Source organism: Zingiber officinale, chromosome 1A (genome assembly GCF_018446385.1).
Source record: "Zingiber officinale cultivar Zhangliang chromosome 1A, Zo_v1.1, whole genome shotgun sequence".
Classification (NCBI taxonomy): domain Eukaryota; kingdom Viridiplantae; phylum Streptophyta; class Magnoliopsida; order Zingiberales; family Zingiberaceae; genus Zingiber; species Zingiber officinale.
This window is the reverse complement of record NC_055987.1, coordinates 159,310,440-159,327,999: the sequence shown is the minus strand read 5'-3', so window position 1 is coordinate 159,327,999 and position 17,560 is coordinate 159,310,440. Positions and strand designations below refer to the sequence as shown.

At 40.2% G+C, this 17,560-nt stretch overlaps 1 protein-coding gene and 1 pseudogene across 2 annotated transcripts; both read right to left on the bottom strand.

The window, feature by feature from the left end:
• Positions 1-5,556: 5,556 nt before the first annotated feature.
• LOC122039199 lies at positions 5,557-5,734 on the bottom strand (annotated as a pseudogene).
• Positions 5,735-6,448: 714 nt separating this feature from the next.
• Positions 6,449-9,756, bottom strand: LOC122038180 (TORTIFOLIA1-like protein 3). Of its 2 annotated transcripts, XM_042597814.1 has the most exons (5): positions 8,692-9,756; positions 8,486-8,600; positions 7,866-8,392; positions 6,918-7,375; positions 6,449-6,843 (listed from the first exon to the last, which is right to left on the bottom strand). In XM_042597814.1, the coding sequence occupies exons 1-4, from the start codon at positions 9,526-9,528 to the stop codon at positions 6,944-6,946; spliced, it is 1,911 nt and encodes a 636-aa protein (XP_042453748.1). In that variant the 5' UTR covers positions 9,529-9,756; the 3' UTR covers positions 6,449-6,843; positions 6,918-6,943. The 2 variants fall into 2 exon arrangements, with proteins under 2 accessions (XP_042453748.1, XP_042453747.1); XM_042597813.1 differs by having other exon boundaries at positions 6,449-7,375.
• Between the last annotated feature and the right edge of the window lie 7,804 nt (positions 9,757-17,560).

Sequence of the window (17,560 nt, the reverse complement as noted above, 5' to 3'; positions counted from 1 at the left end):
CATCCGAGCCGAGGTTGACTAGCTCAGGAAAGCTGATCACATCAGAGAAGTACAATTTTCATCCTGGCTCTCTAACGTAGTCTTGGTAGCCAAGCCTAACAACAAATGGAGAGTTTACATTAACTTCTGGGACCTTAATTGTGCCATCCCCTAAGATTTGTATCCGCTGCCCAGTATTGACCAGATGGTAGACTCCACGACAGGCTGTGAAAGGATCTATATGCTGGATGCCTATCAGGGGTATCATCAAATTCACTTGGCATCGGAAGACCAGGAAAATGTCAGCTTCATCACGGAAGATGACACTTTCTGTTATACTGTCATGCCTTTTGGACTAAGAAATGCCGGAGCTACTTATCAAAGAATGATGGATAAGATCTTCTGGGAATAGATAGACAGAAATGTGGAAGTATACATGGACGACATTCTCATCAAGTCCCACTTGCCCATAAATTTTATTATTGACGTGGAATAAACATGTCGCACCCTCAGACAATATGGATTGAAGTTAAATCCATTGAAGTGCTTGTTTGGAGCTCGAGGAGGAAAATTTTTTGGGTACCTTGTGACCGAGCGGGAAATTGAAACTAATCCTGAGAAGGTTCAGGCACTCTGAGACATGAAAGCGCCACAAAATTTGAAGGAGGCTCAAAAATTAGTAGGCAGAATAACAACTCTGTCCATGTTTATTTCCCAGTCGGCAGATCGAGTAGCGCCTTTATTTAAAGTGCTTAGGAAGGCCGCTAAGTTTCAATGGGATGAGGAGTGCACTCGTGCCTTTGAAGAATTGAAGAAGCATCTAGAGACCTTGCCTTCCTTGTTCAAGCCCGTGACAGGGGAATTCTCTGGGTATACCTTTCCGCCACCCCTGAGGTATTAGGGACGGTGTTGGTGAAGGAACAAGACAATGTACAATGACCAGTGTACTTTTTTAGTCACTTACTGAAGGGAGCTGAAACCAGGTACACAACCCTGGAAATATTAGTTTATGGATTGGTGCTTATGGCTCGTCGCTTGAGGCCTTATTTTTTTATGCATCCCATTATCGTCCTAACTAACAGCACCATGGGGAAAGCTTTTACTAATGTGGAAGTTATTGGTTGCCTGATCAAATGAACGACCGAGTTGGGAGAATACGACATATAATACTAGCCTCGCACTGCTATTAAAGCGCAAGCCCTGGCAGATTTCTTGACAGAAGTCCATCAAATTGATTCTAAATAAACTTGGAGGGTTTATGTGGATGGGCCAGCTACTCAGCAAGGCAGTGGTATAGGACTCTTTCTGATATCCCCTGAAGAGGATATATTGCAGCTAGCCATCCGATTAAATTTCAGAGCTACTAATAATGAAGCAGAATATGAGGCTTTGCTGGCAGGGCTACAGGCAGCTCGACATGTGGGAGCCTCTCAGGTACTTGTATACTTAGATTCTCAATTGGTAGCTTAGTAAGTAGCAGGCAATTTTGAGGTTTATAGTGATAAGCTGCAAGTATACCAAGAAACATACGAGAGAATGAAGGAAGAGTTCAAAGAAATCATGGTGACTAAGATCCCCAAAGCTGAAAATAGCCGAGCTGACGAATTAGCCAAGATGGCCAGCTCTCTGACCACTTGGGCGTTGGATAGGTCAATAGCGTAGACCTTCCTCATAGCCCAAATAGATCTGCAAAACAATATTGAAGAGCTGGTTGATTGGAGGGTGCTGATGATTAATTATCTCCAGCGAGACATCTTACCATCAGACCCTAAAGAAGTGCGATTGATTAGAAGGCGAGCTCACGCTTATACCTTGATTGGAGACCAATTATACAAGCAAGCATTTTTCTAGGCCGCTGCTCAGATGCTTAGGAGTGGAGGAAGCAGAACATGCTTTACGAGAAATACACTTGGGATGCTGTGACAATCATGCTGGTGGTAGGACATTGGCTCGAAAGGTATTACTGGTCGGGTATTTCTGGCCCATCCTACAAAAAGCTGCTCAGCAGTTGGTAAACACTTATCTGTCTTGCCAAAAGCACCAAAATTTGACACATAGACCAACGACACTGATGAAAACATCCATAGTTTCGTGTCCTTTTGACCAATGGGGCATAAACATCATTGGACCATTCCTCATGGCACTCGGTCAAAAGAGATTCTTACTTGTAGCCGTGGATTATTTTTCTAAGTGGGTGAAAGCAGAAGCCCTGGCTAGAATCACAGAAGGAGCAGTCATCCAATTCTTATGGAGGAATATCCTTTGCAGATTTGGCATACCTCACAAATTAGTCTCTGACAATGGGAGGTAGTTTTAGGGTTGTAAGATCCAAGCCTGATGTCAAGGGTTTGGTATAAATCAAGCCTTTAAATCTGTGGCATACCCTCAAAGTAATAGACAGACAGAAGTTATCAACCGAGAGATAGTGCGGGGGTTGAAGGTTAAACTGGATCATGTGGGCGGCAACTAGGTGGAGGAACTGCATAGCATCCTTTGGGTGTATCATACGACTCCCTAAGAGAGTACTGGGCTTACCCCCTTTCATTTGGTTTATGGCAATGAGATAGTCGTGCCTATAGAGCTAGATGATGAAGGAAACACCGAGCGGCGATTGTCAGAGCTAGATCTTATTAGTGAAATTCGGGAACGAACATCGCCTAGGCTGGCGGCTTACTGGCAAAGAATGCGTCAAAATTATGATAGCAGAGTAGTCCTCCGGTTCTTTGGTGAGGGGTACCTGGTATGGAAGCAAGCGAAGCCTATGGGGGAAGTGACTAAGCTAGTATCCCAGTGGGACGAGCCTTATAAAATCATTAAGAAGTTAGCATCAGGTGCCTATTACTTGTAAGATGCCGGGGGTAGGAAGTTAGACAGGCCTTGGAGCGCTAACTATCTGCAGCCTTATCGTACTTAATTACTTATCTCTTTTTGTAAACGAGTTAAGAGGGAAAAAAGGGCTGGGCGAATCTAACACGCTCAGTCGGGGGTCTCCACTACTCATACACCATATGATTCGATCGGATTGTAAGAACAATGCATGTAAGTTTGGTTAATGTTCAAGTGGAATTATAGCCGGAATATAGACAGAAACAGATGGAAATTGTTCAAATACATAGAGTAGGACTACTTGAACTCTACAAAAACCTCATCAAGTATCTCTCGCAGAATTCGACGATGGTCTAAGAAATTCTCCAGGGGAGCAGCCAATACACTATGGAGACCACAAAATGATGGAGACCACAAAACGATCTCCTACTTGGGTGTCGAAGCCCGGGGAGCGCAAGTATTCCTCTTGGCTCACCCTTAGACGCTCTTGTTCGCCCACCTTATAAGCCTCCAGAGCGCCAATATTAGCTGACAAAACGGGCTAAGCTTTAGATAATTCGGCCTGCATATTTTGAAGTTCAGTGGCTTGGGATTCTATGTCCCTGCTCTGGTTCATGAGGAGCAAATCCTTATACTGCAATTCTTGGATGCATTGGTCCCTCTCTTGCTTATAGAGAGCATCTGACTTAACCTTTTCGTCATGAAGGCAGCTATTCTCTAACTGAGCTTCCTTCAAAGCTTGATCTTGAGTCATGTTCGCTCTCTTTAAAGTTTGTATTTCTGCCCTTAATAGGTACCCGACCGAGGTAGGATCAGATTGTTGGGACTCCAGCTCCTCTACCCGGTCCTTTAGCTCTTTGTTGTGTCGGTATAAAAGAAATGTCGTTTGATTCCATACCATAGATTCGGCAAAAGCCTAGGCCAGAAAGCAAGTATTTATGGAGCATAATAAGAAAGTTGTAAAAGATGATTAGGACTCACCTTCACATACACCTCAGAAAACCTGTCTGTTTGGGCAGGTACAGGAAGATCTTGCATTTGCTGGATACTTTCTTCCCAGCAGGTCGACAACTGACCTCTTATAGTAAGGCGGCTAGTCGAAGCACTGTTCTGGTCCCTTAGGCGTAGCTCGGAGGGCTTGGTGGTTTGATAATGGTGGTAGGTAAGATTTTAAGACTGCGAAGGTCCAGCAGCTATTGCGTTGGGATTGGGGGGTTGTGAGTGAGGTTGCTCTGCCTGGGTGTCGCTGGTAGAAGGGTGAGTTGATGGACCTGCGGAGGTGTTAGGGGGATCAGGAAATGAGGAAGTAGGCAGCTGTGATAGGGAAGGTTGTGCAGGAGTTGCAAAAGTATTGGGGCACATGTGCTGGAGAAGGACCCACGGGAGTTGAGGATGGCTCTATGAGGACTTCTTCTTTAACAATCAGAGCTTTTTCTCGTGAGGTTCCTGTCTGAGCCTCAGGTCAAGGCACAGGACCACCCAGGAATTGTGGACTTGAAGTAGCCGTTGAAGGTGGTCGGGAAGCCTGGGCCATGAATGAACTCCTAGGGACCTGAGCAGAACTGGATCCTGAGACTTGAGTAGGACCGGTAAATCTACGTCGGGGCTAGCGAGATAAATGCTGGTCATCTGAGTCTGAATCCTCTGAAGGGGTTCGGGACCGGTGAGTCGGGAGTGGAGGGGCGTTCTGGCCAACGGGATCAGTAGCAAAGCGCACGCGTGGGGCTGATCGGGGAACTGATCGAGGGGTTGATCGAGGATCAGTAGCAAAGAAAATATGCTCAATTTAATAGAAAATATACTCGATTCTAATGTAAAGTGCTGAATTTAAGAGGAATTATACTCATTTTTGGACCTTTTGTACCTAAAAAATTTGAGGAGCAATTAGGTCACAATATTTGCATGAGGGAGTTGAAGCATATAAAACTTTGCATGCAGGGAGTGGAAACAAAGTTTTTAATAAGTGGGAATTGCATGCAAAATTCAAGTTATGATTGGAGATTTTTCTCTACTTTACCGTTATTTAATCCATGAACAAGAAGGAAAACAAAAGAGAGACAAAATCTCTCTTTCTACTCTCAAGTGTCTCTTTCTTCTCTCTCTTCCTTTGTCTTCTCCCACTCTTCTATCTCCTCTCTCGACTCCCTTTTTTTTTTTTCTCAGTGCCGGTGATCTATGTTAAGGTCGTATCTTAATTCCCAGAGGCCATGCCCCCAGTCTTAGGGTAAATCCGCCCCTAGATCTACACTAAATATGTGAAACCGAAATATAACGAAAACCCTATACTTAAATCCAGAGACATTCTCTTTTCATTGTTGTTAGAAGAACCTGAAGATTAAAATCTAATTAGCCGCAGGGCCTGATCTTTTATAGGTGTGAGGGAAACGACTCCGAAATTTTGATCTAATGGGAAAAGTAAGATAGCCGTCAGAGTTACCTCTCCTACTAGAACCACACGGTGAAGATATCCTGGTGGCATTCATGGACGGCCCAAATAATCAGCGAAACCTTGATTTTTGTTTTTTTTTAAAGCTTCTAGCTATGCCGATAAATTTTTTATTTTTAGGACTTAAGGATTGAGTTATAGTATTCAATAAAAAAATCAAATTGAAAAAAAAAATTGAGTGCTCACAAGGTGTGGAAGATATCAAAACTCATACATATACAAGTCATCGTGCATACGTGTTACATATATAATATAATATACTAATACACTTAAATTAGTGTTCGAGACCTATAAATTAGATTTGGTAAAAGTGCACTAGGCCTATGCAATAGTACAACGCAAGGCCGACACTTAAGAGCCCCAACAGTAAGTCACTATAATAGACTCTCCCTTATAAAAAATTAATTTAATTTTTTATATCATTTATTAAACTGATAAGAACAAATTCTACATTCGATCTTAGTCAAAAGGTCAAGAAAGGTTTTTTTTTAATGTTGTCAAGTCAATGTATTTATAGAAGGTTCTCCACTTGCGATATTATCTATCCTAAGATGTAAGATTAAAGAGAACTACTATATATATTTTTTATAAAAACAACAAAAAAAATACTAATAGGCCTTAAAATTATTTTGAAAAGAAAAAAAGAACACTAGCGTAATTTAATTTTGGACTTAACCAAAATTAGTTATTAAAGGTTCAAATTCTTAATTAAATAGTAAGATGTATATACCACAGAAATCGTTGAACTGGCGATTCTGAACTATCGATTCCGAACCGTGGTCATATCTACTCACGGGGCATCACCTCTTTCCACCTCGGCCACCACCCTCAAGCGCACAACAAAGGCGTGGAGGGGGGAGCGTAACATAGCCATTATATCAGGCTCAAATCTGTTAGTAGTCCATCAATTATAGCAAAAGTGAAATTCTTTTTCCCAGGGGCCCTAGGTAAATTGGGATGCTGCAATTGGTCACTATTGGAAGGACATTTTTCTCGACTTTATCAAGATTCGACCCCTTACCCATTGTAACAATATATATCCTATAGTAGCCAATACAACCATGCCCCGAGAGAGCCCATCAATGCAATTACACAAACCAGTGATTAAAACAATAAATTGTTTCTCCTTTAATGGGTTTGTCTACAATGACAAATCCATGTGTTACTAATTAACATATTAGTCCACCTAACAGAGACTTAATCCAACATATTGCCCATCATCAAAACTATTTAGCATGCAAGAATAACGGATTACATCTCAGTCTTCATTTCACATAAAAAAAATCTTACGTGATTTTTCAGAACCACACCAACAATACCATACTCATAGTTTGCTGTATGTACAATACCTCATGGAAGTTTGATTTTACGGTCTTTAAGAAGTGCCGACCACATTCACGGTTGTTGGAAGAAGGATTGACCAAACAAAGAACACAAAATGTTCAGCAAAATATCGGAGCTCCTATCGTCAAGTAATTTGCTTTATGTTGTCTTCGGATATCCCAAACCAAAACAATGAGTTGGGATTTAAACATCTCTCCATATAGCTCCAGAACTTCTGACTAAATTCTCTTAGATATCAATTTCCTCTCCTGAATCGACAAAAGAGAACAAAAGAGATCAGCAATAGAAATTAAGTACTAAGGAACACTGTTGCTTCCAGTACCATATCATTTCAGGATTCTTATCCTACTACTTGATTGGATGAGCATATGTAATCTCCTTCTCATGTGCCACACTGTTTAGCATTTTAACTTGAATAGACTCTGAGCTCCCAACTGACTGAGAGTTAATCTCTGCCAAGGGATTGACAACAAGCCCACCCTGCACTCCAACCCTCCACTTATCCAATTGATAGGAATTCCTAGTTTCTCTGCCGTTGGAATTTTGTAGTTCTGAAACAGATAATCTAGTGGAGTTTCTGCTTTCAATCTTCCTCCAAAATTTAGTACTTAGGAATTCTGTACCAGGTAATCTGCAGCATGTGTTTGAAGTAGGATCATCGTTTGCCATCCTCAAAGAAGATAATGTAAAATTACGAGAGATCTCATCCAATGTTAGCTCAAGGCCATGGACTCTTGTTTCCAAAGAATGAAGCACATTTTGTGAGTTTCCAATGAATTTCTAAAGAGAATACAAATTAGAACGTTAGTTTCAAATTAGAACATTTTGTCAAGACTAAAGTTTAAAGGAACAAGATATCAGACAATTAGCATAGCACTGAAATCAAAGACGAACACTAAATTATAGGCAAACATTAATATATAAAAACCAGAATACTTTTATCAAAATAATAAAAGTGTAGAGAAATATAAATGTAGTAGTTTTAGATGTAAAACCAGAAGACTCTTTAAGGGACTAGGAAGAGCAAGAGAGTGCATAAAACTCCAGTTCTTAGTCCAGCATATTCAAATAAGGATTCTTAATATATAATTAAATATCAAGAAGTCGCCAACAAGTTAAAGGTACAAAATGTTTAAGCAAAACTATAACATAATCATGAAAGATAAACAAATAAACAGAGGATACGGTAGTCTACGACAACCACATTCAATTAACAAGTATAAGAAGACACCCTAAACAAAAGCAACTTTGCATCTGAAAGTAATTATACCTGGAGAAGCTCTAATAGATTGGATTGCTGGTTCTCAATTTGCACCAACTGCATCCTTATAGTAGACAGATTGCCAACCTTGTGTCCAGCATTTAGATCATCTTCTTTGATGTAAGATCCTATGGCTTGTTCCAATTGGGCAGTCTCCTGGAAAGGAACAACATGCGATGCTAACTTATTCCCTTTGTCTTCTGAGTTTCCTTCAAACAGCACTCGGCGTGCTTCTAATCTGGACCTGACATTGCCTTTTGGTTCTTGTTTCCGATATTTTGGCAACTGTTTGTGATCGACAACTTCTCCTGGAGAAACAGAGACAGGGATTTCTACTCTCCAATTAGAAGGTCTCTGTTCAGCTTTGCGGAACAAAGGTGGGGACAATTTCTTGTTCCTAATTGAGGGAACATTGGTTCGCGACGTAGGGATGGGTGATGCAGCAGGTGGAGGTGATCTGCTTGAAGAAACGTTTTTTGCTGATTGAATCGAAGAGGCGGCTGCAGGTGATGGGAATCGCACACCCCCCATTGTCTCTGTCAAATAGAAAATGAAGGTAAACGTCAAATGTTTTAACCTAATTTTGATACTCCTTGAGGAATATCGGAGGAAGGGAGTAGATTCATCACCTCTGGTGGAAGAATTCGCCTGCTGCGATTGAGGTTTGATTTCGCTTTCAGGAACCTCAGGAATGTCCTTCCACACATCCAGCATCCGATTCATGGAATCCCTCACGATCTTCACCTACATTGTTTCAAGAATCAAAGAGTAAAACTTATTGAAAATAAAGAGATTAAGGGTTTCAAATATGACGCTAATCCTATTCGAGTCAGACCTTGTCGAACCTCCTCGATTCAAAAGAAGAGATGCAGGAGGACCTAAATCCACTCAACAATTCCTTCTCTTTGAGGGCGAGAAGGGAGAGAGACTCGGCGGCAGCCTTCCTCGTAGCCCAGTCTTCGCTTGCGAGGGACTCCACGAGGCAGGGGATGAGCAGGGCGACAAGCTGAGCAGTCGCAGCGCCACCGGCGCCGGCGACACTGCCCAGGAGAGAGAGAAGTGCGGCCTTCGCCTTGAACGCGTTGCTACGGAGGAGCTTCACGAGGCGGGGGAGGAGGCGCTGGAGGTGGTGGGCGAGATCGGGGTCCAGGTCGGACGCCGTGGCGGCATCGACGGCCGCGGCGAGGGAGAGCGCGGCAGAGGTCTGCGCGCACTGGTCTTGCTCGTGCAGGAGGGCCTCGGACAACGGACGGAGGAGGACTGAGGCGAGGGCCGGCGGGTGCGCAGCAGCCATGGAGCGCAATGCTTCTACGCAAGCGCCGCGGACGGAGGAGTCCGGATCACGCAGCCGGCGGAGGGCAGCCGCGAGCATGCGGGGAAGATGGGGGGCGACTGCGGAGGCCGGGTGGGAATGAGAGAGGAGGGAGAGGAGGCGGAGGGAGTGACGTCGGAGCGGCGTCTTGTCGGTCGGCCGCGCGTCGGCTATAGCAGAGAGGAAAGGGGGGAAGGCGTCGTCAGTAAGCCCCCTGGCGATGGCGTCGAGCTCCGACGCGGCCATCGCCTCGGTGTCGCGGTCCGACAGCTTCATCATGCATCGGTTCACGCGCTGCCGCACGCCCTCCTCATTGCTGCCTGCTGGCTGCTGCTGAACTCTGGAAGCCATTCCTGGCATCCAAAAAGTATTGCAATGACCCAATAAAGACTAAGCACACAACTACACCTTCTTGCTTGGATCACATTGCAACCACCACAACCATGGATGATGGAGTAAGGAGGAGGAGGATTGTTCTGCAAGTGGAAGAAAAGGGTACGACGGAGGTTTTGGTGAGGGGATGGAGAGAAGAGAGAGAATAGAGAGAGAAAGCTCAACTACCAAACAGCTGAAAAAAGAGGGGTGCGGTGGTTGGCAGATTAAAAGAGTGAATTTATAGAGCAGCATTTCTCACTTCTCAGTTGGTTCTAATCAATTATACATTTTTTTAAATAATTATTTCCTCTGAAGCATTGTCAATAGAACTTAATGGAGTCCACATTGATGCATGTGCAAGGCATGTGACTGGAAAGTTTTAATCCGAATCTATTGTCTCTTAATTAAGTTTTTTTTTTGAACTCTTTTATCTTATCTCTTAACGTAAAGTTGATTATGCTCATCCTGAATATTCTTCAGGATTCTTCCTTAAATTATATAAATGAAGATAAATTATAAAGTAAACCCGTAGCTAAAGTCTCTTAACACACTTGTGCAACATTGGTGTGTGGTTTAGTTAATTAGTTAATCAAACAAAAGCTAAAAAACTTTATAGATATAACAAAAGAAGATGAAAATTGTCTGCTTTATGAAGCAGCTCTGAGTCTCTGACAATGTCTCCCGGCATGTGAGCGCGTGAGAGCAGGACGCAGCTACGGCTTCGGTAGGGCAGCTGTGGCTGCCCGCCGAGTGAAGGAAACGACTAAGCTGACAGATGAATCGAATTCAACTCATTTCCTTACATAAAATAAAATGAAGAAAAAAACATTTAAAAATTAAATTTTAAATTTCACATGAAGTTAATTAACTTGGAATATAAGCCACCGGTGAGGATGAGATGATTTAGTAATTAGTTATAAAATAGCTATTCCAAAGATAGCTAACTACCAAGTCGTAAAGCTATTCACTAATTATAAAACTACGCATCTATCAACTGCTATAAACTCCGTCGACGATCGATATAAATGCAAGAATGTTAGGCGTACGCAATTGCAACTACAGTTATGCAACATGATTTAGCACTGGGTCGAAGAGATCAGGCACTGTTCATCCCAGTCATTTCGCTATAATACATTAATTTGTTGTTCTCCACGTTGCATTCTCATATAACATGTTACTTTGTTATCGCATGCGAGACGATCATGTGCGCGTCGTTGTTTCATTCTTGGAGGCACCGATGATTCCAAAACACCCGTCGCCGCAGCGTCAACTGTCTAACTGTATTCTGCAAGCATATGGAATATTTGTGGGACAGTATTATTATACAATATTCAATGGGTATTATAATATATCGTATCTTTGGTGTATTAGTCATCATGTAGTTTTCCAGCCGTGTAATTTTTTCCATACTTCAAACTTGTTCTTAAATGATTTCGTACGCTTGAAGAAGGCAATTTTATAATTACGTATTGAATAATTATTCATATACGAGGTTACACAATTGATGTGATACAGAAATAAATTTATATTTAGTAGTCATGTTATAATTATCTTTTGTCTATTTCAACATATATATATATATATATATATATATATATATATATATATATTTTGTAATAATAAAAAACACAGCATGTGAGGCATATGATTTATCACTGACATAAAATAGACAGCGGCTGCACGAGATGCATGAATCTAGTTTGCATCGATCGACGTTTTCCATCTCACTTAAATTTAATAAGCAAATTATATTAATGTTTAGATAATTTATGTTATTTATATGAATTTAGTTGAGGGTAAATAAAAAGATTCCCCTAATCAAAAGAGCTTTATATATTAAAAGGATGCTTCGACACTTTTTATTTGAAAAATATTTTGTTAACACTATTATATTTATTTTGTTCAAAATTAGTACGGTATAAAATAACTATGATTTAAATTATCCGTTGACGAGAGATTCATATTTGAACGACGACTGATACTAAGGACATCGTGAAAAAGACAAGAAGGGATATGACTTGGCACGGGTGAGTTGTGTCTGGTTTTGGAGGTGTGGCATGCCTAGGCAAGGACATGCCCATCGGACATGACCTGACCATGTTTGGTTCTGGAGGTGCGACACTCCCAAGCATGGGTGTTCCCATGCATTGACATGGCTTGGCCGTGTCCGGATCTGGATGAGCGACAAAGCCAGGCACAACTTGGCCGTGTCTCGAGCTCATTCGAGAAGCAACAGAAAACCTAGAAAATAAGATTTTATATATATATATGCAGAGATGTTAACCTGTGCGACTTCGTTTTCGTGCTTCGTCCGCGCCTACACACCTGGCTTCTCCACGTGGCTTATTTGCTTTTTTACTTCATTTTGCTTTTTCTGCTTTTTTGATTTTTAGTTGGCTTTTGGTTTCTTCACAGAACGCGTGAAGCTATTTGATTTTTTACTTCATTTTGCTTTTTCTGCTTTTTTGACTTTTAGTTGGCTTTTGGTTTCTTCACAGAACGCGTGAAGCTAGGGCACGCCGCGACCTGTTCTCCTCACAGCGACGCCGCAAAATCAGAGCTAGGGTAGCACAGCTTGGCCAGCAAAGTTTCTCCTTCATTGTGGTTCCGCTGAAGCTGTCCTTCCTTGCCCCTCGCCTGATTCCGCTGGATCTACGCTGTGGTTCCGCCGAAGCTGTCCTTCCTTACCCCTCGCCTGATTCCGCTGGATCTGCGTTGTGGTTCCGTTGAAGCTTCCAGATCCTTCTTCGCCGCCATCTCGCTTTCCTTGCCCCTTCCAGACTGTGGTTCCGCCGAAGCTTCCATAACCTCGCTCTCAGATCCTCATGCCGACCTCGCGCCGCAACTAGGCAGAACCTCGCTGTCCTTTCCCCTTCCAGAACTGTACTGCCCCATTGTTCTTGCTGCCAACCTCACGCCGCAACCCCTCTTTGTAAGAATGTTTGGTCCCTCTTCTACTTCCCATTGTTCATTTTTGAAATTAACAACTGCTGGAAAATATGAAATTACAACTGTTGGTTATGTTCAGGATAACAAGTAATCTATACAACTGTTGCTGAAATTACAATTGCGATTTCTATTTCCATGAGTCTTTAGTGGATGCATTATACTTGTCCGTTCCACATGATAATACTGTGTTAGATTACTGGCAGCATTTTTTTATGTATATTTGATTTAGAATGTTTTTTCTCTGACTATATGATGATGATATGCAGAGTCTCATTTCATCTAAATCTGAAATTTCCTAGCAATGGATGAAAATTACGGTGAAGATCAGTTATACATTCCTCAAGTTCTAGATGACCGAAAGCCAAAATATGGGATGAAATTCTCATCAATAGATGAAGCATTTGCATTCTATAACCAATATGCACGTGAATCTGGATTTAGTGCCAGGATAAATAGTAGCAAGAAAAATAAAATGACAAATGAAGTCGTGTGGAAAACATTTGTATGCTTTAAAGAAGGGCATACGGATGATCAACGGAATAAACAAACAAAAGGTGATCAACGGACAAGGGAAAGAGCACGTGGGGAAGTTAGAACTCATTGTAAGTCAAAGATTTCACTTGTCAAAAAACAAACTGGGCATTCATGGGTTGTCACTAACTTTATAGAAGGTCATAACCATCCACTCTCAATACCTTCAAAGGTGCATTTGTTACGCTCACATCGCAATGTTTCAGAAGCAAAAAAAAGCATTGACTCAACGGTTTTCATATGCTAATGTGTCAACTTGTCAACAAATGCGATTACTAGAGATAGAGTATAGAGGACCTGAGCAAGTAGGTTGCACAGAAAGAGATATTAGAAACTTTGAAAAAGAGTTAAGGGATCAACAAAAGGGTATCGATGTCGAAACACTAATTGAGCTATTTACATCTGAGAAAGAGAAAAATTCAACTTTTTTCTTTGAATATGAGACTGATTCAGATAACAGATTCAGTAGGTGCTTTTGGGCTGATCATGTATCAAGAACGACATACAGTGTATTTGGCGATGTAGTTGTATTTGATACAACATATAACACCAACAAATATGGGTTGATTTTTGCACCATTTGTAGGAGTTAATCATCATCACCAAACAATTATTTTTGGTTGTGACTTTTTAAGTAATGAGAAAACTGAATCTTTTGTTTCGATGTTCAACAAATTTATAGAAGACATGCCTAAAGGTGCACCAAATGTGATTATCACTGATCAGGATCCTGCTATGGCAAAAGCCATTGCCCAAGTTTTTCCTCAGACAGTGCATCGATATTGTTTGTGGCATATACTGAACAAATTTCCAGAAAAATTGTATCCTTTGACTTTTCGTGACTTCTATCAAAGTATAAACAATGTAATTAGAAATTCTTCAACACCTGATGAATTTGAGAATTCATGGGAAGAGGTTATCAAGTGTGCTAACTTGGAGAACAATGATTGGTTGTCTTTGATGTATGAATTGCGATATAAGTGGGTGCCAGCTTATTTTAGTCATGTATTTTGTGCTGGAATGTCTAGTAGTCAAAGATCTGAAGGCTCACATGCATTTTTCAAGAGATATGTCTCAAATAAAAATTCATTGATGGACTTTATCACCCGTTTCAATAGGGCACTGAGACATCAAAGACATAATGAGTTAGTTGCAGATCATATTGATTTAAATGAGCATCCCAGGGTTAAGACAAACTGGCCAATGGAAACTCAAATAGTTAAGTTATACACAAAAAAAAATGGATGGAGTTTCAAAGTGAAATGAATGAGAGTCATGGTTATTATGTGCAACAAGTATCTATGGAAGTTGACTCAGTAGTTTACCATGTGATGAATTTTCAAAGTTGTTCTTCCTCCAACTAAGGGTGCTTACGCATGACAAACAGAGGGACAACATATTCTGTAGCTGTAGAAAATTTGAGTTTGATGGCATTCCATGTAGGCATATGTTAGTTTTTTTTCGTATCAACCAAGTCTTTCATTTGCCTGATAAGTATATACTCAAACGATGGACACAAGATGCAAAGGTTGGAGTAATATATGCTTTGGGGGTACAAAATTTCATTGATGATCCAAATAGGGCTTTGATGTTAAGGCACTCAAGGTTATCATATAAAGCTTCACTATTAATTGATGATGCATCTTTGACTGATGAAGGAACAAACTTCTTGGATGAACAATTGGATTGTATCTACAGTAAAATTCAAGAGATGAACATTAGTAGAATATGTGACAATAGAGGTCAAAGGAAAAAATCTATGGATGAGTCCCCTAATATTATGGATCCTTCTTTAGTAAGAACAAAGGGATGTGGGAAGAGATTGAAATCATCAAAGGAGAAGTCAACCTCAAAGTCTCGGTTATGTCATGTATGTGGGCATCGAGGTGTGTCACATGATAAGCGTAATTGTCCAAATTTGCAACAAGGGTATGTGTCAATTAATTCTCTATTTGTATGTTAATTGTATTTGCAAATTAATTACCTTTATTAAATTGTATAAATATGACAATGTGCTGATTGACAGATCAACTTTGGATAATCATCATAACAACGATGATGACCCATACGAAGAAGAATTGGCATCAATAGCAGGCAAGGACAATTATTAAAGACAATATGCTGATTGATTAAAGACATTTATTACAAATAATAATTATCTTTATTATTGTAGGTTCTAACAATATGCGCTAGCAAATAATTCAATGGACAATTCGTATTGAAGGTTTATTTTTACTTTTGTTAATTATGTCTACTTAGTTCCATAGAAGATGCATGTACAATTTATTTTTAATTTGTTAGCTATTGCACTTATGTTAGCTTTAGTTGTGCTTATAGATGCTCATGGAGACCTAAATCTGAAGCTGTTCTAAAGGTGGAGAAGACGATGTATGCTGCATCATGGAGGAGTTGCAAAAACAAGCACCTAAATCTAAAGTTACTGCTTCTCTATGTAGTTTTTTTTTTTATCAAACATTCATCTGTTACAGACCATGTATGCATGTAAGCTTCTTGTGGATTTACTGGATGTTGTCTCTTCTAGCATAATTTGAACCCTTACAGTGTGCAACTGTCCTCAAGTTATCATTGAAACAGGTCCAACAGGATGGCTGACACTGAAGTGTTTAGATATTGTAGATGATATTAGCACTCAGTCTTAAGTAACTTCTGGGACAATAATGTAAAATGTTTACGTATTTCTTGAAATTATATTCTTCTTCTGTTTAATATTACCGCTTTAATTTGAATTCTGTCCATGTTTTATTCTGATGGTGCTTTCTAGGATCTGACCTTCAGTTGCCCACTTAAACTGATGGTTTGGATTAATTTAACATATTTAAAGCATGACAAATATCATTGTGCAAATACTGGGGTTCAGCCTCAGTTGAAGGAACTTTGCGAAAAGATGGATGCAAAGGGACTTTTGATGTATATCATAGATATGAAGAACCGTACCAGATTCACCACCTTACGTGAGGAACTTCCGTTAGCATTGAAATATGCAATTGAATCAATGAATAAGAAGTAATTTCCAAGATTTAATTTTCATTTGATGTGGTAAGTAATGACAAACACAACTGTTTAATTCATAAACAAACTGAAGCTCTTTCACAGAGAACAATATCAACTGCACTTTCAATATACAATAATCAATGGTATATAATGGCATATGAAGATCTTTGAATAAGGTTTTGGAGCACATCCCATGTTAGTACAGTTGTAATACGTTTTTAAAGCACATCCCATGAAGCAAATCCACAATTTAATCACATTACTTATAACAACGTAGATAAATCAATTTAGATTAAATCATCGTTTTAATTTCAATACAACACTTGTAACAGCATGTCTAATCATCATCATTATCATCACTGATCATAAGAGAATTTAACTGATGCTCTATCTCTTTTAATGCATCTTTCAACTTAATAATTTTTTCAGTTTTTGAAAGTTTTCTCTCCAAATCTGAACTTGACCTTGAACTTGAAGTTGCACATGATATTTTATTTGGACTAGATGCAAAGGAAGTTGGTGTAGATCTTTTTTCAAAGTATTCCTCATAAGCTTTTTGTGCCTCCTCTCTAGTTTTGAATGATTTGTGTATAGCGCCCTTAAAGCCATTAACATGATCAGAAGCTTCTACCCACGTTTCATAAATTCCCGGTTTACACCCAACAAATACAACATATGTTTTCCCCTGCATTTTAAAGAACATTCAGAATCTTATATAAACAAAATATTATAACTTAAATCAAATGATTTACCATAGATTGTCAGTCGAAGTTTTGCAAGTTTCCTGTAAATTGTAGAACCAAAAGAATATTAGCTATCACTAGTTTCTTATACAAGGAATATTTCAACTGTTTTAGATAACTCTTCAATTCTCTAATTTTCAATATGGTAGTAAATAACTAAAATGAATTATATTATTCAAACATCATAAAACCTTAGCATATAAATTAAGGCATCTACTGAATAGGTCAATTTCCTTGAAAAAACTCTGAAAAGTCCCAATACAAGCTACTTTTCCAAAGTTTGCAGTAGCTAGCAAGAGTCAAACATGAGAATCCAAAATTCAGCACTGCACTGCTCAATCAAGTAACACAGAAGATCACCCTACTCACCTTAGAATAGTACAGATAACATAAGATGGACAACAACCCTACAAAAACGTGCAAGAGGAATTCATCATAATCAATGTGATTAAATCACCATAACCAATGTGATTAAATCAGATAATACTTTAAGCCCTAAGATGGGAAGAGAGGAAAACTATGAACAAGCATTCTCACAGAGAGGGGTCGGCAGCGAGAACAAAGGCTTCGTGGAAGCTTCGGCGGAACCACAGGCTGGAAGGGGCAAGGAAAGCGAGATGGCGGCGAAGAAGGATCTGGAAGCTTCGGCGGAACCACAGCGCAGATCCAGCGGAATCAGGTGAGGGGCAAGGAAGGATAGCTTCGGCGGAACCACAGCGCAGATCCAGCGGAATCAGGCGAGGGGCAAGGAAGGACAGCTTCAGCGGAACCACAATGAAGGAG

What these genes read in the sequence shown, in the direction of transcription:
- LOC122038180 (XM_042597813.1), bottom strand. Translation starts at nt 9,528, where the DNA reads ATGCCAGGAATGGCTTCCAGAGTTCAGCAGCAGCCAGCAGGCAGCAAT. An exon ending in AATCGAGGAGGTTCGACAAG is followed by an intron (nt 8,601 to 8,691) that starts GTCTGACTCGAA and finishes GAAACAATGTAG; the next exon opens with GTGAAGATCGTGAGGGATTC. An exon ending in GGCGAATTCTTCCACCAGAG is followed by an intron (nt 8,393 to 8,485) that starts GTGATGAATCTA and finishes TCTATTTGACAG; the next exon opens with AGACAATGGGGGGTGTGCGA.